Source organism: Crocuta crocuta, unplaced genomic scaffold, assembly GCF_008692635.1.
Source record: "Crocuta crocuta isolate KB4526 unplaced genomic scaffold, BGI_CrCroc_1.0 scaffold233, whole genome shotgun sequence".
Taxonomy (NCBI): Eukaryota; Metazoa; Chordata; class Mammalia; order Carnivora; family Hyaenidae; genus Crocuta; species Crocuta crocuta.
Window position 1 is genome coordinate 2,135,676 of NW_027529526.1, and position 21,904 is coordinate 2,157,579.

At 47.2% G+C, this 21,904-nt stretch overlaps 3 protein-coding genes across 3 annotated transcripts in view; 2 read left to right on the forward strand and 1 right to left on the reverse strand.

Annotated features, from left to right (window-relative positions):
• LOC144229143 (serum amyloid A protein) overlaps nt 1-21,904 on the forward strand; it is a 218,577-nt gene that overhangs the window by 73,272 nt on the left and 123,401 nt on the right. The gene's annotated exons all lie outside the window — the stretch shown is intronic.
• Nucleotides 15-9,492, reverse strand: LOC144229137 (L-lactate dehydrogenase A chain). Its single transcript, XM_077761099.1, has 8 exons — nt 9,398-9,492; nt 7,163-7,312; nt 4,730-4,847; nt 3,633-3,806; nt 3,032-3,205; nt 1,541-1,658; nt 912-1,035; nt 15-353 (listed from the first exon to the last, which is right to left on the reverse strand). Exons 2-8 carry the CDS (start codon nt 7,286-7,288, stop codon nt 189-191), a joined length of 999 nt encoding a protein of 332 aa, XP_077617225.1. The 5' UTR covers nt 7,289-7,312; nt 9,398-9,492; the 3' UTR covers nt 15-188.
• On the forward strand, nt 12,764-13,419 carry LOC144229090 (BPTF-associated chromatin complex component 1). Its single transcript, XM_077761048.1, has one exon. The coding sequence runs from the start codon at nt 12,813-12,815 to the stop codon at nt 13,287-13,289; it is 477 nt and encodes a 158-aa protein (XP_077617174.1). The 5' UTR covers nt 12,764-12,812; the 3' UTR covers nt 13,290-13,419.

Here is a 21,904-nt window from a genome sequence, read left to right on the forward strand (position 1 = left end):
ACCGTCTGGATATGGCTGCAAGGTTTTGTGAGCCATTCCAATTTTAACTTTAGGAAACTGATGTTCTTCCTAAGCCCTTTTAACATTACCACTTGAGTAACAGATCCAATAATAAGGACAATATATACAACTTCCAACTAAAATCCTGTCGTAGTCTAGACTGTGAAGTGGTACAATGTTAGAAAACTTTAAAACTGCAGCTCTTTTTGGATCCCCCAAAGTGTATCCGCACTCTTCTTCAAGCGGGCCTCTTCCTCAGGAGTCAGAGTCACCTTCACAACATCTGAGATACCATTCTGTCCCAAGATGCAAGGGACACTAAGGAAGACATCATCTTTTATTCCATAGAGACCCTGAAGACAAAGTGAAAAATATTTTATGTTTTGTCTACGCATTCTGGCATCTCTGAGACTTTCACGCTCTACAATTATGTATGCTTATTTAATACAACGTGGTAAGTAGAAATTTCTTTCCACATTTTCAGTTAGGATGTGAATAACAGTGCAAGTCACACTTGCCAAAATGCCAGCAAGATTTCTGTTCTAAAAGAAAATCTAAATTATTGCCATTATCCATAGTTCTGTCCTATTTTTATTGATAACATCTTGGTAACTCTAACTTGAGTGTGACTTCTTTTTTTCTGCAAAGAAAAAAATTTTCTTTTATGGTCTTCCACCTACCCCAGATTATTATCAGTAAGTTATCAAGTATCTAGGTGGTGAACACAGTACTAGGAGACATTAATCCTAAAGCACAACCATTTCTCTCCAAAGAAGAAAGTTGTGTGTGCATTAATTTATTTCACTTAAATCAATGATTGATGACTAATCTAACGGCTTTCACAGAAGACTCTTTTGTAAAAGCCAGGAAATAATGGCATTTAGATACAATGTATCACTACATAGAACTACCTTGATCATGGTGGAAATTGGATGCACCCGCCTAAGATTCTTCATTATACTTTCTGCCAAATCTGCCACAGACAGTCCAATGGCCCAGGAAGTGTAGCCTTTCAGTTTGATCACCTCATAGGCACTGTAGGGTAGGGAAGGGCAGGGAAAGGTAGGACAAGGTAGGGTAAGAGAAACAAAGAACAACAATGCTTTCACTGAACACAGGCTTTACAGCAAATAATGCCACAAAGTTGCACTGTATACCTGAGTAATGATTGCCATGTGTACCAGGATATTATGTACAGGGATGTTCACAACCGTACTGTTAGTAACAGCAAAAACCTGGCAACAAGCTCAATGTAAGTTTGAGCCCCGTGTCAGGTGCTGTGCTGACAGCTCAGAGCCTGGAGTCGGCTTCAGATTCTGTATTTCTCTCTCTCTGCTCCTCCCCCACTCACGCTGTCTGTCTCTCTCAAAAATAAATAACATTAAAAAAAAAAACTTGTATGCTCTACCTGACTAAGCCAGTCAGACATTCCTAGAAAAAAGTTTTCTAACAAGTACTCAAATGCTATTAAACTTCCAAACTTTAAAATAAAATTAGTAAATTTTAATCTTCTATATTGCCAAATTATGGGATCTATTACCTGTCAACCACCTGTTTGTGAACCTCTTTCCACTGTTCCTTATCTGCATCAGTGCCTAACTCAGGGTGCAGATTCTTCAGGGAGACACCAGCAACGTTTACTCCACTCCATACAGGCACTAAAAGAAATAGTAAAGAATACATTTGTTTGCATACATCATCCAGCAGACTCTAACAGCACTCCGGCCAGCCTTGCTTCAACTTAACGCACTCCTTGCTTGCTGACTTCAGACCCTTGATCTTTAACAGAACTAATTTACTTTCTTTGATATTTGCAGACCACTGGCCCTGGAGAATAAAAGACCAGAACTTTCCCAGGCCACAGAGGCCAGTAAGTTTGTTTGAAGAAGCCACCTCACCTTTCCGATTAGCCCAGTAATCTTTCAGCAAAATGTTTTTTTTTTAAGGTCACACAAATGACTTTACTGACGTCCTTCTGTGCATCTGCAGACCTTGCCCTCCTTTGCAGAAAGAACGGAGTGCTCTTGCACAATCCCTGGGTACCAAGGAACCAGTGGTTCTTGTACAACCACTCCCACATGTCAAGGAACCATACCATCTTGTACAACCCCCAACCCCAGCCCCGGGCACCAGTGAGCTAGAAGCTTGCACAGCCTTGGAGCACCGAGGTAACTCTGAGACTGGCATCATCAAACCTGCATGTAATCAAGAAATGTCACAGACTACTGCATTTCCTTAACTCATTAGACACCTTCAAAAATCTCTGGGCCTGGAAGAATCCTTGGAGTTGACCTTTGGACAAGAGTCTGCCTTCTCCCCATGTGGCCAGCCTCCTGAATAAAGCTCATATTTCTTTCCAGTCAAAACTCCGCTCATGAGTACTGGCCTTTTGAGCATCAGGCCACCAAACTTGGGTTTCGGTAACAAGACTAGTGATTTTGACCCTAATTCTCATTTCTTATCTGAGATCTGAGGAGGACAAGCTGCTTTTGGTAGATAGTCAAGACTACCAATGCCCTTACTCTTAGATTTTCATTGATTAGATTATATGAGGCTAAGAATTTTCAACATATTCTAACCTGTTTTCCTAACCTATTGGGATTTTTAATCCATATTTGAAATATAAAGACAGTATGAGATTATAAGGGGAATTTTCTTGACCTAAATAACTGTGAATTCAACTGTGATAGAATTTTTCCACATGCTCCATTTGGATTACTTAACCTTTTCACAGCCTCACAATTCAAGTCTCGTATACACAGTTGTGATAGTAAATGACTAAGGTCATCCTAAGAATTATCATCTCAAGTAAAAGAAATTTCATTCCCCATCCCCTGTGTCATAAGAGGTCACATAAAATGGCTAAAATTTGAACAATTCTTAGCAGGCAGTTATGCCAAAAGAGAGATTTCTAGAAGCCATTCCACTCTAATGAATGGATATCTAATTTCAGCTCTGATTTAATAATGAAACTTCTATCAGTATCTCACACAATCTTTTTGAAAACAAAGAGAAAATACGTTATGCTTACCACTAGAGTCTCCATGCTCGCCAAGGACCCATCCATGACAGCTTAATGCATGAACTCCCAGCCTTTCCCCCATGAGGTAACGGAACCGGGCTGAATCCAGATTGCAACCACTTCCAATAACACGGTTTTTGGGAAAGCCACTTATCTTCCAAGCCACGTAGGTCAAGATATCCACTATGAAGAAAACATTTAGGCAAAAATATTGGGTAAATCATTAGATAAAGCTTAGCTACTCAAGATACATGATCTTGATCATGACCAATCAGTATTTTTGTTACTATTTTTAAACCTCTATGTATCATATAGCAAATTCATTAAGTATTCAAGAAGTGTAGCTTAATGAAAATATACTGTGCATCAAGAACACCTTATTCATACCCTTATCCTTTATCTAAGATCTTCTTGAGCAAATAACTAATTTTTAAGTTCTAACTACACTGAGGGGCACTGTATCCCCTTTAATATATTAAACTTAACTATTTTGCCAAATCCATTCACAAGAGGAAAATGAAAAATATGAGAAATAAATAGGTATACACAGAATCTGACATATATCCTCAGTGTTACTCAACCTCTCCATTTGTGCAATTAAAGGTCTCACCTGGATTGGAAACAATAAGCAACTTGCAGTTCGGGCTGTATTTCACAACATTAGGAATGATGAACTTAAAGATGTTCACGTTACGCTGGACCAAATTAAGACGGCTCTCTCCCTCTTGCTGACGTGCCCCAGCTGTGATGATAACCAGCTTGGAGTTTGCAGTCACGCTATAGTCTAGACAAAGGGGAAACAAAAACCGGGTTAAGGCCTTAACCTCTTCCATAAATTGTTTTTTATGAACAATTTTATGAGTGTCTTGTTACCTCCCTTACTTCCTTTCACACATCGGTAAATACTGACAAATGCCACTAATGCCACCCGTACCCCCAACTCATGACTCTTTTAGCTTTTGGTTTTATCTGTGGCCACCTAACATGGAGGAGGAGTACATCAACACCTTCCTTGTATTCTGGTTTTAGACTTTGAATTTATATAACCACAGTTGGAAGGTGCTAGAAAGAACCAAATGAGACATTATCCCCAAATTTTTTGCCACCTGAGCTCAATGCTCAGTCTCTTCCATAACCCTATTTCTTAATTATTTTATTGTGATCATATCAGCACAGAGATAGGCCTTTTTTTTTTTTTTTTTTTTAAAGCAAAGGCAACTTTACGCTTATGAAGCATATCTTGCTTCTAGATACTCTATGGAATAAGATGGTTAATCTAGTCCATAGATAAGTGGTCAGTGATTTTCAAAAGAAACCCTATTTGTACACATGTCCAGCTTTCCTGACTAGGGCTCTTAAGTGTCAAAAGTCTGAACAGGCTCATTCACCTTATTCTCAGCCTTGTGTTAGTGTATGAAAGGAAGTAGGGGAAGTAAGTATATTAAATTTAAATATTTGAATCAATGTGGTTAAATATGGATCTGAGAAGCTTTACCAATTACATTTGAAATCAGATGCTTTCCACATCATAGACCTATTGGATTTCCATTACTAGAAATTGAAAACTGTGGTATAAACAGGTTGCCAATGCAAAACTGCTCAAAGGCTCTATGCTCCTGTATAAAAAATAAATCTCTGAAGAAGGATTTCAAGCCTCATAAAAAATTTAGTCTAGCATAGACCAGAAATAAACTTGTTGAAATCAACCTTTGCCAGAGACAATTTTTGGTGTTCTAAGGAACAGGCTGCCATGCTGGAGATCCATCATCTCTCCCTTCAGCTTGTCTTCAATGACATCAACAAGAGCAAGTTCATCTGCCAAGTCCTAAAAGACACAAAATTTCAAGCCAAATTGAAAAGGACTACTTCCAAATTTTAGAAAGGGATGCAAAATTTCTATGTTTCTAGCATAGGGGAGCTCTGCCACTTTTTTAGTATCAGGATACACCTCAAAGTAGAGGCAGGCCCCCATTTAAAAACTGATTCCCATGGGCGCCTGGCTGGCTCAGTCAGTCCAGCATCCAACTCTTGATTTCAGCTCAGCTCATGATCTCACAGTTCCTGAGATTCTCTCTCTGCCCCTCCCCACCTGGCACGTATGTATGCTCTCTCTCTCTTTCAAAATAAATAAACTTTTAAAAAGTGACTCACAGACGACCCATGTCATGGAAAAAGTATCGATCCTGTCTCTTCACTAGAGCAACCTCTGTGAGCGCTCCACCATTCCACGGTGTGGAAGCAGAACACTAGGTTGACAATGGCTGGAATCACCCCCAATTACACAAGACTGTTCTGTCTACTCTCTTGCTCAACTTTACACATTGCTTTTACGTCACTGATCATTACATAAGTGATGCTGACCAGTCTTAAGACTCGGAAATTAAAAAGTGATATTCTGGATCATTCCTGGTCCGTACGTTTTCCATATATTTACCGACATGAACAGTGTTCCAAGAAGAGAGATTTGTGCATTCCAAGATAATATTGGTGAAAAATATCCTTTCAATTGAATCTGTAAATGTTCATAGGTGCATCTCAGACCAGGAGCACCAGCAACAGCTTTAATACACACGGGATGTGAACTATTATAACCAAGTAAGTTAACACTAATTGAGCAACAGATCTACCCTCCCCCCGCCGTCATCTATAATCACCTGGCAGTTATTCTTACACACACTGAGTTAGATGGCATCACAGGAGTGGAAAAAACAAATGGCATCAATTTCTGATCCAGTGGGAAGCTGTAAAAATTGGTTCAGGTGTTCCCTGATTGTCACAAGTTTGCATTATGCCACTTCAATTTTACAAAAGACCTACCATTAGTACCTGTTTCCCCTAACTGAAATGAATCCAAAGAGGATTTCTGCCTTTATGAAATAAGGCAAAAACCAAAGATGGTGTTCAGCGTTTGTTGTGTACCGAGCCCTTACAGGAGCAAGGAGCAGCACACATCCAAGTTACCACCAAGCTCCTTCCCCAGGGAACTTTACTCAGCATCTCAGTATCAAGCTGCTATAGCTTTGCACTTTGTGAGTGTCTGTACTTTATCTCCATTTTGTGCATCCATTAGCAAGATGTGTCCTAAGGTATCAGAAAAATTCTAAGGTTATTTTTTGGGTCTGGGAATGCTCAAAAGATTTTCTGTATAAATTAGTGGTAACTGCTTCTTTACTTTACACCAGGCTTCAGAAAGGTTTCATAGGAATGCTCTTCTTTTGGATAGTGGGGGAAACCTTTATACTATGTGGCCCCTCCTAAGAACAGATATAAAGCAACCTATGTTGTTACACAACCTCAGCATAGCTCATTTCTGCCTTCAGTTCCTTATTTCAATCTTTTCCTGTTCAAACCCCAGAATTCATCATTACACTCCCTTATTAGGGACTCCAAATCTAAACTCAAAATATTTTAAACTGTAAGCTGCCTCAATTTCTTTTTTTATATAAACCAGGCCTAACTAAGATAAAATGTGTTCTTTATTTATTATCAAGTTATCTTTTTCTAACTAAATTTTAACTCTGCAGTTGGTACCAAAATTACTATTCAAGGTGAGGGCCAATGGGGATTTTTGTGGGAGAAAGACATAAGATTCCCCACACTGTATAATTAAAAAAAAAATTTTTTTTTTTTATTTTGAGAGAGAGAGTGCACAAGCAGGTGAGGGACGGGGAGAAGGAGAAACAGGACTCCAAGCAGGCTCCATGCCATCAGTGCAAAGCCTGACATGGGGGCTCAAACTCACAAACCATATGATCATGAGCTGGGCCAAGATCAAGAGTGGGACTCCCAGCTGACTGAGCCACCCAGGCGCCCCTTTGTGATTTTAATTTTACCAAATGTATGTATCATTTTCAATTCAAAAATCACTTTAAAATAAAGGCATGTTTACCTTGTTTAAAGATATGGACTGTTTTTTTCATTTGTAGGCAACTCATATATGTTAATATGCCACAGTGAATTTAAGGAACCGTGTCACCGGCTTATAACTTTTTTTTTTTTTTTTTTTTTTTNTCTTCAAATGAATGCACGAACCTAAATATTTGTATATACAATGTAATAATGCAATTCTTGGAGGAGGAGTAGGGGGGATCGGTGGGGTCAAAGTATCCTTGGCTTCCCCAGTGATGGGCTTTCACTTACCTTCATTAAGATACTGATGGCACAAGCCATGCCAACAGCACCAACCCCAACAACTGTAATCTTATTCTGGGGGGTATGCTCTTCCTTAAGAAGATTCTGAATCAGCTGATCCTTGAGAGTTGCCATCTTGGACTTAGAACCAAAAGGAATCTATAGACGGAAAACACACTGTCACTGCATCTCTTTAAATTAAAGCTTATTAACCAAAAGCTGTTCTAAAAGAGCTTATTTCACTTCCTTTTGGGGTACTTGCCGTTAAAAAGAGGGAAGGAACAAACCTAAAGATGGCCAAAGGGATATTCAAAGGCCTAATGCCAGGGTGTGGTCTGGGTAGGATCTTAGTGTAAAGGATCTCACCTTGGTGTGTAAAAATAATATTGACGTTTGGGTGTAAGTATAGCTTCCTGAGGACTCACTCATCTTGATTTATTAACCCCAAGGGGGGCTGCCTTCCCTCACACAAAATCACTGTAACTGCCTTTCCAACTGTACTCCAATAACCCGTCCGGCCAAATCTTCAAAAAAATAACGAGAGGAATGTGCAGAAAATTCCCGTAAGGCTCATACAACGACTAGGACGCCATAAGAGGTGCCAAAAGCTCTGCTCATGCGCACTCACTCCTTTCTCCCGCCCCAGAGGATGGGGCGGAGATCAGACCAACAGCTCGGTGGTTTTTCCGCCCCTCCCTCACCCGGTTCGGAGCGACACGTGCGCATGCTCACTTCCGAGCGCTGGGCGGGGACAAGAGTAGGGTCTATAGACAGTGGCGTTCGTGGTTTCGAGAGCTCGGTACTGGCGCGGAGGCGCCCGTCTGGAAAGCCCCGCCCAAGAGCGGAAATCATTGGGAACCGTCCTGCTCTTAGGGTACGAGGGAGCCAGCCACGAGGCCGAGAGCCACGAGGTGGACTTTAGACCTAACTAGTGCCCCAGCTGGCAGCCTCCCTGGCCTTGCGCGCAGCCAGAGCCAGACTTTAAGTCGCAATACTAGACACAAGGGGCTGTTAACCACGAGGGAGGGAGGTCCCTCGTGTGGTTTCTGCTATGATCTGTGTTGCAAAAGTCTGAGGCCCGGTATGAGGAAATTTTGTCAGTACAGGAAGTGCAAAAATAGCTGCAGAGGCCTGGAGCCCTAAAGTTAATAGATACTTGTGGAATCCTCCATTTCCAGTGCCGGAGAGGGGGCCTTCGTTCGCTCTGCTAATCCAACCCTGCACTGCATTCACTGGAATAAAGATTATCGCAGGTTGCATCCTGAAGCGCCACGTCTGGTTTTGACACCACCCCAAAAGGCAAATCTATCCGAGAGGATTTCCAGGCAGGCAGCCCAGAGTCACCAAGGTGGAATCAGATTTCTCCGTATAAATCACTGCTATTTCTAGACCTGTCTTCACCCAAACCTAAACCCTGGCATCCAGCGCTCCCTTCAACGTGGCGGTACGGGTAGGGGACGAGCCCTGCAGAAAGTGGGTCTACTCCACCAAGTCTGCCACCCACTCTGTGACCTCAGAGCTGCCCTAACCCTCTCCCAGCTTTAGGTTCCCCCATTTCTCAAAAGGAGGGCATGGTACCAGACAGCCTACTCTCAAAAGACCATCCGAAAGGCAGGAGGGCCGAGACTCTTCCTGCTTCATCTTTGCATGCACCGTGCCTAGCGTAGCACCCGCTACACCAGCAGCTGCTTAATAAGTGTAATTTGCGCAAAGAGCGCCCTGTAATCCGCAGGCAGCAGCCGCTCCGTGCAATCCACCTCTTGAGAGTCCCAGGGTTAAAAAGGGACCCAAGCAGCGCTCCGCGGCTTTTCACCCCCACGCAACCCCTCACCCGCGACTGCTGAGGGTTTTTCGGTCCAGTGGGCTCTGGAAACCGGACCTCGAGTTTTGTGCTGTTTGCCTATTTTAAGCCGGGGAGTATGCCCCCACCCTTCAGATCTATCATCTCCTTCTCTTTCTGCATCTACGGGGCTTTCAACCACAGGAGAGCTGCGGCCACCTCGGTGCCCCAGCCCGACCAGAGGCCACGGTGCCCACTTGGAGCAAAAGCAGAGTGCGGTGACCTCCGAGTCCACGTGTGGCGTGGGCCTCCGCCCAGGTCTGCGGATTCTGCCTCTACCCTGCCCCCACCCCCACACACTCCCCGGGAGTAGAGACCCCTTTGCTGGCAGCGCGAAGCTAGGGAGCCGGGGGCAGCTCGCTCTCCTGACCCTCCCGCGCAGTGCGCTCGGAACCCGACCGTACCGGGAGTGCACGTCGGGCGGGCGGATGTCGGCGGCGCTAGGTGTTGGGTCCGGACTTGGCGGCAGCGGCTCCCGTACTCGGAGCTGGGCGCGGGAGGGGCCTTAAATGGAACGGGGAGGCTGACGTCAGGGGGGTAGCCGAGCGGACGTGCGGGAACCCACGTGTGGGTCGGGCTAGGGGCGGGCTGGAAGCCAGGCGGGGCAGTGGAGAGGCTCAGGCGGCGCGCGCAGCGGGACCAGAGATCTGGGGACAGACCTATGTGTGTGACTAGGGACCTAAGGGGCTGCCAGAACCACGCTGCCTCCGGCCACAAAAGCCCCGGCCAGAGCCACCAGCCAGTCAAGTCTACCCTCCGGAAAGTCTTCATCTGAATCTTCACCGCTGTTTCCCGTTGCTCGGAAAGAACAGCTTCTGGCACGTAGGCACTCAACAATTTGTTGGAAAGGAGGGGATGCCTAGCACGGCATCAGTCTCCTTACTTGGGTCGAGTGATTTCCAAAACTTGACGCTGCTTCCCCCACCCGCGGCTAAAACTTCCGAATTTCACATCTGGTTTCTCTCTCCCTCTCTCTCTGTCTCTCTGTCTCTGTCTCTGTCTCTCTCTCTCTCTCACACACACACGCACGCGCACGCACACTGCCAGAGTTGGTATCTCCCGTGTCTGCATCCGCTCAGCTGTGTCTCCTTCAAATCTGGCTTGCATTAGTGATGTGTGTCACTTTGCTCTCCTAGTGGACAGCGATTCTTTCAAGGGTACAGATCAGTCTACTTCCTCCTTGAATCTGGGACCAACTTGGAGTTCAGTTCTGAGAAAGATCCATAATTATGGGTCTCTTGGTTTTGAAGGGAACAAGCTAACCTCAGCTCCAGAAAAGCAGGGCATCTCTCTAGCATGTCCTAGTAGCGTTCCTATTGCTCTAGGAGGCTCAGAAACCTAGGCTCTCACCTTAGACGCACAGTTAGGCTGAAGGCCAACCCCAAATTCTCCATTGCTTCTCAGGGCAGGGCTGATTGCTGTGGTTCCCCAGTCTTTGCAACAATATCCTCATTCAGTCAGGGTTGGGCCCCTGCCTGCTTATCTGATGTGACTACAGCTGCTGGCAGGCAGGCAGAGTTCAGAGAATGGAAGGTAGGCAGCAGAGACAGGTAAGAACTCACACCAGCAGGACCTTGGGATGACCTCTAAAAATAACCTAGGTGGAAAGTTTACAGCCCCCTAAATTAAGGCACGTAACAGCTCACTCCAAACACAGCTTCCTTCTTCTTATGCAGAACACTATCCTCTACTTAACTCTACAAAGATGAATAAAACAAGTACCATTTACTGAGCACCCCCCACGTGTCAGGCAGCAAACCCCTTTGCTCATCTTCACTCTAATTCTTTCAAGGAGGCATAATTGTTCCCATTTTGCGGTTAAGAAGCCAAGGCTCAATAAAATTAGTTACTTTGCCAAAGTCAGACAACTAATAAGTGATTTCAGCTGATTCTTTAGGACCAACTGGCTCCAACCTCTGATTTTTTTCTTTTTTTTTAAATATTATTTTTTTAATGTTTTATTTATTTCTAGGAGAGAGNCCACCCCACTCACACTCTGTCTCTCTCAAAAATGAATACATGTTAAAACAATTTTTTTAAAGAAATTATGGAGGGGAACCACGCTAACCCCAGGCTCAGAAAATTTCATTTTCAGTGAGAGATAGTAGATGCTACTGGGTGTCTCTGCCTGTCCGTTGAGCTGAGACATCAGTCTTCTCTGCCCTCAGGCTGGTACTTCCACCATCCATACTCCTGCTTTCCAGGCCTTTACACTTGGACTGGATTTTACACCACCTGCTGTCATGGGTCTCCAGCCTACAGGTGGCAGATCTTGGGATTTCTCAGTTTCCATAATTGCCTGAGCCAACTCCTTATAATAAATCTTGTTATATCTCCTGTCAGTTCTGTGTCCCTAGAGAACCCTGACTAATACAGTCCAAAGAGAAGAATTTCTGTACTGAAGCCCAAGCAGAATGTGGGATCCATGGGATGGATCAGAAAGCACTGTTTCAGAGGGCAGAGCAGACTTCTCCAAACTAACCAAGTGTTCTTCAAGGATGGTCCCTTTATTGTATTTTATTTTTTTTATAGTTTACTTATTTTTGAGACAGAGAGAGACAGAACATAAGTGGGGGAAGGGCAGAGAGAGAGGGAGACACAGAATCTGAAACAGGCTCCAGGCTCTGAGCTAGCTGTCAGCACAGAGCCCGATGTGGGGCTCGAACCCACAAACTGCGAGATCATGACCTGAGCCGAAGTCGGACGCTTAACTCACTGACCCACCCAGGTGCCCCAAGGATGGTCCCTTTAAAAGGGAACATCTCACAAAACGGGGCTTGACCAGGGGATACTCTGGCCTCAGAGAATGGGTGGTGCTCAGCAACCAATATAAGATTTTCCTAAAATGGACCTGGCCAACGAATGATGTCCACCCAAAGGACAGTGCTGAGTCATTCCTTCATTAAGTATTTGTTACAGCCATCCTCCAAAAGTTCAGCAGCTCCTCATTCAGTGGCATCAAGAATAAAATCCAAATCCGGGGCGCCTGGGTGGCTTAGTCGGTTAAGCGTCCGACTTTCGCTTAGGTCATGATCTCGCGGTTCGTGGGTTCGAGCCCCGCGTCGGGCTCTGTGCTGACTGCCAGCTCAGAGCCTGGAGCCTGTTTCGGTCTGTGACTCCCTCTCTCTCTGACCCTCCCCTGATCACACTGTCTCTCTCTCTCTCTCCCAGAAATAAATAAAAACTTTAAAAAAAAAAAAAAGAATAAAATCCAAATCCTTAGAAGGTACCTTAGGCGTTCTACGATCCAGTGCCACATCCCCTCTCTGGCCTTATCTTCTATCTTCCTTCATGCTTCCCAGATCCCAGTCCCAAGGCTCTTACCACATTCCCCCGACATGCCATGCACTTCTGCCTAGGCGAATTCTTCAGCCTGAATGTTCTTCCCCTTGCCACCATCCCTGTTCTACCCAGACCCACACATTCATAGGTCAAATGCTGTTGCTTGAGCTTTATTTCAAACTAATTCTTATTGCTGTTCCTCTCTTTTTCTCACTAGACTGTGAGCTCCAAATGGACAGAAACTTTCTCATTTATCTCCATATTCTCAGCGCATATATTGATTTGTTTTTATAAATGTATTTTGAATTACATGCCTGCTATGGTGAAGGGCACTGTGCTAGATGCTGGGGATATAAAAATGAAAAAGACACATTTATAAGCCTTCAAAGACTTTACGATTTAATGGGGGAGGCCAACAGCTTTCCCCTCTATGGTTAAAATGCAAGACAGAATATCACACTGCTTCAAAAGAGGCAGAAAAGGGTCCCGGCTAGGCAGAGGCGGCAGCAGCATCTCCGTGAGGAGGCGCGCGGGGCCATGACGTCAGCGTCCACGAAGGTCAGGGAGCTGACGATGCAGCTGCATCCCGTGGCCGACTCTTCCCCCGCGGGCACCAGGTGGACGGAGATGGAGATAGAGATGCTGAGGGCTGCTGTGAAGCGGTTTGGGGACGATCTTAATCACATCAGCTGTGTCATCAAGGAACGGACAGTGGCCCAGATAAAAGCCACCGTGAAGCTCAAGGTGTGTGAAGACTCGGGCATCCCCCTTCCGGCCGAGTCACCCAAGAAAGGGCCCAAGAAGGTGCCGTCTGGGGTCCTGTCGCCTCCTGCGGCTGTCCCTCCGCCAAGCAGCTCCGGTGTCCCTGAGGCCGGGGGTCCCCCCATAAAGAAGCAGAAGGCCGATGTGACGCTCAGCGCCCTGAACGACTCGGACACCAACAGTGACCTGGTGGACATTGAACGGCTAGGGGAAACCCCTCCAGCCAAGAAACTCAACTTCGACCAGGCCTGACCTTGGACTCTGGCCCTCTCGTGACCTCTGCCGACCCTCCTCCGCTCTCTCGCTGAGCCTTCCGCCTCTGACCCCTCTCACTGTTCACGTGGACCTGTGGATCGCCGGGGACCCTGAGCAGGCCCGCGCGAGCAAGGGCCACAAGGCTGCGGGGGGGAGGGGGGGGTGCCTCGCTGTTCCTGTATGAGCATCGGCCCCCCAATCCCTCTGACCTCCATCACATGGACGTTTTTATACAGAAAACAATAAAGATTCTCCTCTCAAAAAAACAAAAACAAAAACAAAACAAAACAAAACAACAAAAAAAAAGAGGCAGAAAAAAATTGCCCTAACAGTTATAAAAGAGAAGGGTCCTTTGGCTAGGACTATCAGAGAAGGCTTCTCAGGAGAGGCAGCATCTGAGCTTAGCGGAGAAAAAGACTTCAATTGATGAAGATCAGGTGTTGAGAAAGAGGAGCATGAGCCTGAGCAAATGTGTTGAGGCAGGAAATTCAAAGTGTACTTGGTGAAATCTTTAGCTTTAAATGCCAGGATGTGAAATTTGGGTGTTTTTGCTGTTGTTTTTGGTGGGCTATGGAAGTCAGATGCTTTTGGAGAATGGGAGAGAGAGAGAGTGAAAGCAAGGTAGTTGAGAAGTCTGGAAAGCACAGTGGGGTGGGGTGGGGTGGGGACACACCTTTTTTTGGTAATAATTCACAACAAGAAGCTCAAAACATACACAGAACATTCACTTCTCAGAAACACCCTACACAGCCCCGCAGTCCCTTTTTTGTTTCACCTTTTCCATGTTTGCAAAGCTGATGGGTTTTCTGAGTTTCAGGGCCCAAGATGCAGATGGCCTCATCAGTCTCTGTCCCTGACAGGCGAGGTTCTAGAATGACTGCTTCGTGTCACCCTCCCAACCCCCTCCATCTCTCACATGATGGGAGTGGAAGCCGGAGACTCCACGCTGACTCCTCAAGTCTTCCTTGGTGCCTCGTCTGCTGGTACGCTGGTGCCTCCCCCCAGCTCCTTCGCCTCCCCTCTTCCAGGCTGCGCTCACCATCAGGTACTAGAAGCTGCCTCTGTTTCTCTTTTTGGCTTAGATTGTTATTCCCTCCAGAGTTCATTCTTCACCTGACAGAATCCACCTCAGAAGCTCTGGATTCCTTTTTCTGCAGACTGAATGTTTGCATCCTTCCCCCAACTCATGCTGCAACCTAATCCCAAATGTGATAGTATTGAGAGGGGGAGCCCTTAAGAGGTGATTAGAGCATCAGGCGCAGGCTTCATGAACAGGATTAGTGCCCTTAAGAACCAGGAGCTCCCTTGCCCCTTCTATCATGTGAAGACACAGCAAAAAGTCTATGGACTTGGAAGTGGGCTCTCACCAGACATTTGCTGGAGCCTTGGTCTTGGACTTCCCAGACTCCAGAACCATGAGAAGTAAGTTTCTGTTGTTTATAAGCCACCCAGTCTGTAGAATGTTGTGACAGCAGCACGAATAGACTAAAGTACCTTCCAGCTACTTCCTACCCAAAGAAATGAGACCTGTGCCCTTTTCTCTCCAGCCTACTCTGTCACGGAGTGAGGCCTCAAGCTTTCCATCATATTGCCAGATTCCAAGGCGAAGACCGTTGCCAAAATATAAGTGGTTTCCAAATTGAGGGCCCCAAAATCAGCGTGCCAAGGGAGTCCCGAGGCCTCTCGAAGCCAGACAAGCCCCAGCGTGGTAACGGAGTGTCCCTTCTCTAATCCCGCAGGGGGAGGACTGTGGGAAGCTGCGATAGCCTTTCCCTCCAACATCTTGGGTGGCAAGGACAGTGATGGCCATGGCTTAGCAACGTTGAACGGGCAGCCTGCTGGAGAGGAGACACTGAACTGGGGGTCAGGAGACCTGGGTTCTTGCCCTGGTTTGGTCACAGACCTCTGAGTGACATTGTGGCAGCCACATTCCCTCTGTAGTCTCGCTATCTTTGACTAAACGTAAGAGGATCTCTGTTCCAGTTCTAACACCCAGGGAGGCTCTGAGTTAACAAATCAAGCCTCCACACACCCCTTCATTTTTACAATTGCTCAGAACTCAGAGGCAAAGCTGCCCCCCATTTTAGGAACTGATTTGGGCTGCTTCTCATGTGGAACGAGGAGTTTCCAATGTGGAAGCAGACATTCAAGGGGCCTGGCTGTCTCCATGGCAACCAGAATCCCATGCCTAGCCTTCTCCCGTCCTCCATTTTAGTTCAAAAACTGGGTCCCAACCTCCCAAGGCACTGGTTGGGTGTTGCATTTGTTGATAAAAAGCCTCACTGGGCTTTGAAAACAAATTTCCAGTAACAGGAACCTATCTCTGATTCTTTAAGGAATTCTTTAAACCTTGCAGCCTGACCAAATGAGGAATTGCATTCCAAGCCCTAGCTCAAAAAAGAAGGGTCATTCCTATAAAATTCCAAGAGGATCAAAGCAATTGTAACTGTGAATAAAACCAGAGAGGTCTATCTGTAATTTCCTGGGCCCGGGGTGTGGGCAAGGAATGGAGGTCTTCTGATTTGTGCCGGTGCTGACTGGCAGAGCTTCCTCACTGAAATTTGGGTCTGTGGGCCCTGGGGTTTTGTTTAAACTACTATCTATACACAGCCACTCATCTAGCTATACCTCACAAAGGAGGTTCTGCCTGTACTTGGAGCCTGTTCAGAGGACCTTGACCTGAAAAGACAGTCCCACCTCATTTCTTAGGGTACTAGAAGGGCTTCTGGCTCCCTGAGAAATGTGGGGTTCTGGCAAGAGAAGCAAAGGAGAGCTTCCGCAGTACCCCAAGAGGGATCTCAGGCTGCGGTGGGGCTGGTGCAGGCAAGAAGGCTCCCCCCACCCCCTGCAGCTAGGTGACACGCACTGGGCCCTTCCTTTGTGCATAGTCTAGGGGGGCTTTCATATCCGCTCTCTAGTGGCCTTTGTACTTCAACCAGGAGAAGAAAGCAGAGTAGGAATTTTTACTTCCATTTTGCTGCTGAGACTGCGGAAACCTCAAATCCTGGACTCGCCCCAGGCCACGCTGGGAGACAGCCAGGTGGACCGCACATCCCCAGACGAGCTTTCCTTCCCCGGCTGCACCCTGCCCCTCTGTCTGCAGAGCCTGGAAAGCAGCTGGCCCTCTGCTCCTTGGATATCAAAGGGCAAATGTGACAGGGCTGCAGAAAGGCCCGGGCGGCCGGGCTGTCCACGGGGCTGCTCCAGGGCCGTACCTAACCAGCCTCCCTCCCCCTGGCACTCCATGAGCTTGCACAGCCCACGTGTGCACAGGGCCAAACTCTGCCCTTTGTACAAACACACTTGCAGTGTCAGGCCCTCTCAAAGGACATTTCACCTTAGCTCAGCCTCCAGTTTTAGCCACAGAAGGGATGAAAGCCTAGGAGAGTTCCTCCCAGCCTTGGCCCTTCTTTACCACCAGCCCCTCACGCCTGCCCCTGCTTTGCTTACACTGCAGGGCTTCTTGGCTACTCTCTTCTGGCCCACGGGGCAAACATTCACTGTGGGGAACTAGGGCTCGGTGAAGGGAAGGGCCCCGGGCTCCCACAGTGCTTCAGGGCTGGTGACTAAGGGCTGGAACCTCCCAACTAGTCCAGTACTTTCTCACTGCAGCAGACACGCGGCTTCTCAACCAGCCTGGGCTCTATCCTGCCACTGTGGGTGTGGCTCCCATTGCGTCTCCGAATCCTGGGGTTTTTCCACTGTCTCAGAGCCTCTTCCAAGAGCCCATGATTGAAGTTGGCACTTGGCCGTGAGGCCTCACCGTGCCAGAGGCCACACCCCAGCCATTAAAGCTACAGGACCAGCAGGCCACCTCAGCCTCAGCCTTCTCTCCAAGCCCCCTTAGCAGCAGACTCATGATATCACAGACCCTCCCCTTAATCTCAGCTGGTTCTCAAGCAACAGCATTTCTCCTCCTCCTTCTCCATTAGCCACGGAGGAGCACAGGCTGTGCCAGCATCTCCATGGTAACTGGGGCCTCGGCTTCCTGCCTTGGGCAATAATCCAGAGCCAGCACCCTTGCGGATCTCCTTTGTCGATGCCAGGATGGCTGACTGTCCCTGCAGGCCCCACCACGGCCTCAGTGTCATTTCTGGGAACAGCCCGGGCAGGCAGCCAGGCTGGGTCGCACTGGAAGGCTCTAAACCCATCGGTTCTTTGAGAAAGGTCCTGAAATGGGGCAGGCTGGTAAGCCCACCCCCTCTCTGCCACATGGAATCGACTCCTCAGGGCAGGACACGGGGCTCTGGTGTTAAACCCTCTTCAGGGCAATGGGTAAAAGTTGAAAATTCCACAATATGTTGGTTGGCTTTAGACTTTGCTCTCCCTGGCAGAGGGGGTAGTGGTGGTGCAGGAAACAGAGTGCAATGGATTAGGCAACAATCCCCGTTCCTCGCCATCCCTCACCCCACAAAATGGCTCCTGGGGCAGGTGAGGGGCTAGCAGGCTCTCAAGCAGGGAGGGCGCTGATCAACGGGGAGTCCAAGACTCCAGAGAGAGAGGGTGGGCAGACGACCCTTGCCAGCTCTCCTACTGGAGGAGGAAGATGGGGGCTGGCAGTGCATCCGGGGGCAGGGCTGGAGCTGACCTCACTGTCACGATCCCAGTGAGATCTGGGGAGAGTCTTCAGAGAGGTTCCGTTTCCAGGAGAAAAAGAAATCAGAATGCAAAGTGGAACTGTTCCTGGTTCCTCAGGCTTCCCTTCTCAGCCCTCCGTGCACCTCTCTGCTTCCCCAACAGCACTTCTGGCAGAGGACGGGACTGGGCTTCAAGTTCAGTTGTATATACTCAGTACCAGGCGAGAGTTCACGGGCCATTCCTGTTCACCTTTCCCCCCAATCTCAGGGGAGTCTGTCTTTAGCTGAACTTGTTCTTTGGGCTTTTTGTGATACAGAATCACGAACCCCAAGTGGGGCCTAAGACTGTATGGGAAGGTTGAGGGGAAAGGGATTTAGGTCTACAGGCGGTTAATCCACATAATCAAGAGGAAGAAAAAAATGTCTCAAGGGAATTTTGGAGGCTGTGGGGGTGGGCAATTTAAACAGATGCCCCGACTCTGTGGTCTGTTGAAGGCAGGTGGGCTGCAGGGAAAGAGGATTCTCAGTTTGTGCTGCCATGATCCCCACTCCCACTTTGCCGAAGGGCCAGGCTAGGATTGGAGCTATTCTGAAATTCCTTGTGATTGCTGAAGGGTCAGCGCTGGGAGACCATACCTCGTGGGTCCAGACTTTGTGAGAATCGCCAGAATAATCACTCCGTAATAAACTCCAGGATAAACACTTCATTAAAAATGAAATGTTTACTGAACATTTCCTACGTACCTAGCCCTCCTACCAAACCCTTTAAACGTATTACCTAATTTCATCCTCACAACTACCCTGGGGAGTAGGGAACCTCATTGTTGCCATTTTAGAGATAGGAACTGAGTCTTAGGGGCGTGCTGGCCCTTGCCCACAGTCACACAGCCAGATGTGCTGTGGCTAGGCTTCGAAGACAGGAAATGCAAGTGGCATCTGGGTAGGTTCTAGCGTGGAGATGGTGGAGATCTCCATGCCTCTAACAGCAGGAATGATGGAGAGTGCCTGCCAGTAGGCTCTCAAGGACATTGCCAGGCCTTGCTGAAGAGGACTCTCTCCAGAGCTGCAGACTCTCACTGACCTAATGAGGCAGAAAATGGATGAGGTTTACATGAGTTATTGCTGTTAGAGACTGCTCCCTCACTGATGTGAGCAGCAGGAATGCCTGGAGGTGGCGGGGGTGGGGTAGGGAGCAAAGTGATTATCTGGAGCGTATCTTGCCAGCCTGTTTCTGTGCCATTTTGCTAAATCCTGAGGGTGGAGCGGCGTGGGGAACACAGAGCCCAAGGGACCTCCTCTGAGGAGACCTTTTGTATCTTTCTGTCCAGGCCTTTCAGAATATAGACGTCTCCCTCCTGTCCCTTCCATACAGAGAAATGCTTTCCACATCTCCTCGGGGACGAGGAGGCACGGAGAGCAGGCCCTCAATCTGCGCTGCGTTTCTCTAGCTTATATCGAACTCACTATCTTTCAGAAAGACTGTCTCCGTGGGAACCTGTGAGCCAGGCAGACTTGGGTTCCAACCCTGACTCTTCCTACTGCCTTTAGGTTTCTGAGCAAGTCCTTTAACCTCTCTAAGCCTTATGCAGCTGTGAGATAGGAAAAATAATAGTATCTCACTAATAGCTTTATTTTATATTATATTATTGTTTTTAGAGAGAGTGAGAGCATGAGCAAGGAGGGCAGAGGCAGAGAGAGAGAGAGAGAGAGAGAATCCAGGCTGAGCATGGAGCCGGATGCAGGTCTCGATGCCATGAGATCATGATCTGAGCTGAAATCAAGAGTCAGATGCTCAACTGACTGAGACACCCAGGCATCGCCGTCCCCCGCCTCCCCCCGCCTGCCACCCCCCCTCCCGCCCCAATAGTTTTAACAAAAGGACTTAGCACAGGGGACTTGGTCAATATACCATTTGCAAACAAAAGGACTTAGCACAGGGGACTTGGTCAATATACCATTTGCTTATCTCAGAAAATGAGCTGAGGAGAGATGGGTGTGTGGTCACTGTTCTGACAGTTTGTCATCTGTCTTGGACTGTAACTGGCTCACAGAATTATTCTTGTCCCTGCACCCAAGCCTAGCCTGGGGCGTGAGGCATAAGCCTGTCTTATCCAACTCTGTTTTTCTGTGGGGGTGGGGGTGGGGGTTGTTTTGGATTTTTAAATTTCTTTTAAAGAGGAACACTTTATTACTTAGAACTATAGTCAGTTTGATATACTGGCCTGGGCTGGCCTGGGAGGGGCTACTAGTTTCCTAGTGTTTTTATGGCGTCTCTGGTTTATGGTATAAAACGCATGGTTCCTGGCCACCCTACACTAGCTATGATTCCTGGCCATTGCCACACACATGCTGGTTTTCTGCCTCTTGCTTGGATTCAGAAAGGCAGCCTCTGCCTGGGAGGCCCTGGCTTCCAGTTTTCTTTTTCGTACAGGTTGGAAGACAGCCAGCCATGCAATGTCCAGACAGCAACCAAGGAAAGCATGCATCTCCAGCAGACAGTTTCTGCTCTGTGACTTTCTCTCACCATGGCTCTTTGCTTTGGCCTCTTACTGTTCTGCGTTTCACTCCTGGCCCTGCCACTTACTATAAGAACTTGGGCAAGTTACTTGATCAGGAGCCACTGTAGAATGGGAACAATACCATTTCCATGGACTATTGTGAGGTTTAAATATAAAAAGCTCTGGGCATAATAAATGGTGCTCAATAAATATTAGTTCCCTTTTCTATCCCTTTGGGTTGATCTGGAATGTGGAACTTTTGGGACACTTTCTGGGAAGCTCTCAAGAGCCCAATCTGATAAGAGGGACCAACCCCCAGGAGCCAGGAGAGACCTTTGATACCAGTTGCTTCCCAACCTGCACTGCAGTGTCCGGGCTGGCGCTATGCCAGGGGCAGTCCTAAGACAGGCTGGGAGCCAGCTGCCTTCCCTTAAGGCTAAGAACTAAACACTCTTGCTGTCAATTACCAGCCACTCCCACATGCTCACCTTGCATCTCAAGGGCAGCAGGAGAAAGGTGCAAAGGAAGGGAGTTCCCTGGGAGCAGAATACAACCCTAAGAGGGACGGGGTTTCTAGCAGGTCTGCTTTGCTATTATAGCTCACACCCTCTGCAGATAGCCTCTTGCAATTCAGAATCAGCTAATTCGCACCAGGGCAGAAGCATTTCTACATTCATTCCACGGAAACAAACTGATTTCTGTGGGGAAGGGCAGCACGGGGCAGTCCTTTATTTTCATTCTAGTTTAGGACCAGCAGATAGGAGAAGAGCACAGGTCCAGGGCTTTTTGGAAAGAAATGTGCTCCTTCTTCTTCCTCCTTTTTTATTTTTTAGGTTTATTTATTTATTTTGAGAGAGCACCAGTAGGGGAAGGGCAGAGAGAGAGAGAGAGAGAGAGAGAGAGAGAATCCTAAGCAGGCTACACACTATCAGCATGGAACCCAACACAGGGCTCCATCCCATGAACCGTGAGATCATGACCTGATCCAAATCAAGAGTCAGATACTTAACCAACTGAGCCATTCAGGTGCCCTGGAAAGAAATGTGTTTCCATAAGTCTCCTTTCTGGATCATGCAGCATTAGTTAGCCGCAGGACTAGTGTTTCCCAAATTTCAGGCATTGGCATATTGTTTGCCATTCCTGAATAGTACCTATACTATTATTTATTCAACACCTTTCTTTAAATTGACTCGCTGTTTTATTTAGACTCATCCTTAGCAAAATATGAGCCTGATATGCTAGTTACATTTTATTTATTATTTTCTTAAAGTAGGCTCCACACCCCAATGTGGGGTTTGAACTCAGGACCCTGAGATCAAGAGTCAGATGCTTTACTAAGAATGCCAGCCAGGTGCCCCATGCTAGTTACATGTTTTTTTATTAAAAAAATTTTTAAATGTTTATTTTTGAGGGAGAGAAAGAGAGAGAGAGAGAGGGGGAGAGAGAGAGAGAGAGAGAGAGAGAGAGAGAGCACAAGTGGGGGAGAAGCAGAGAGAGATGGAAACATGGAATCCGAAGCAGCCCCCAGGCTCTGAGC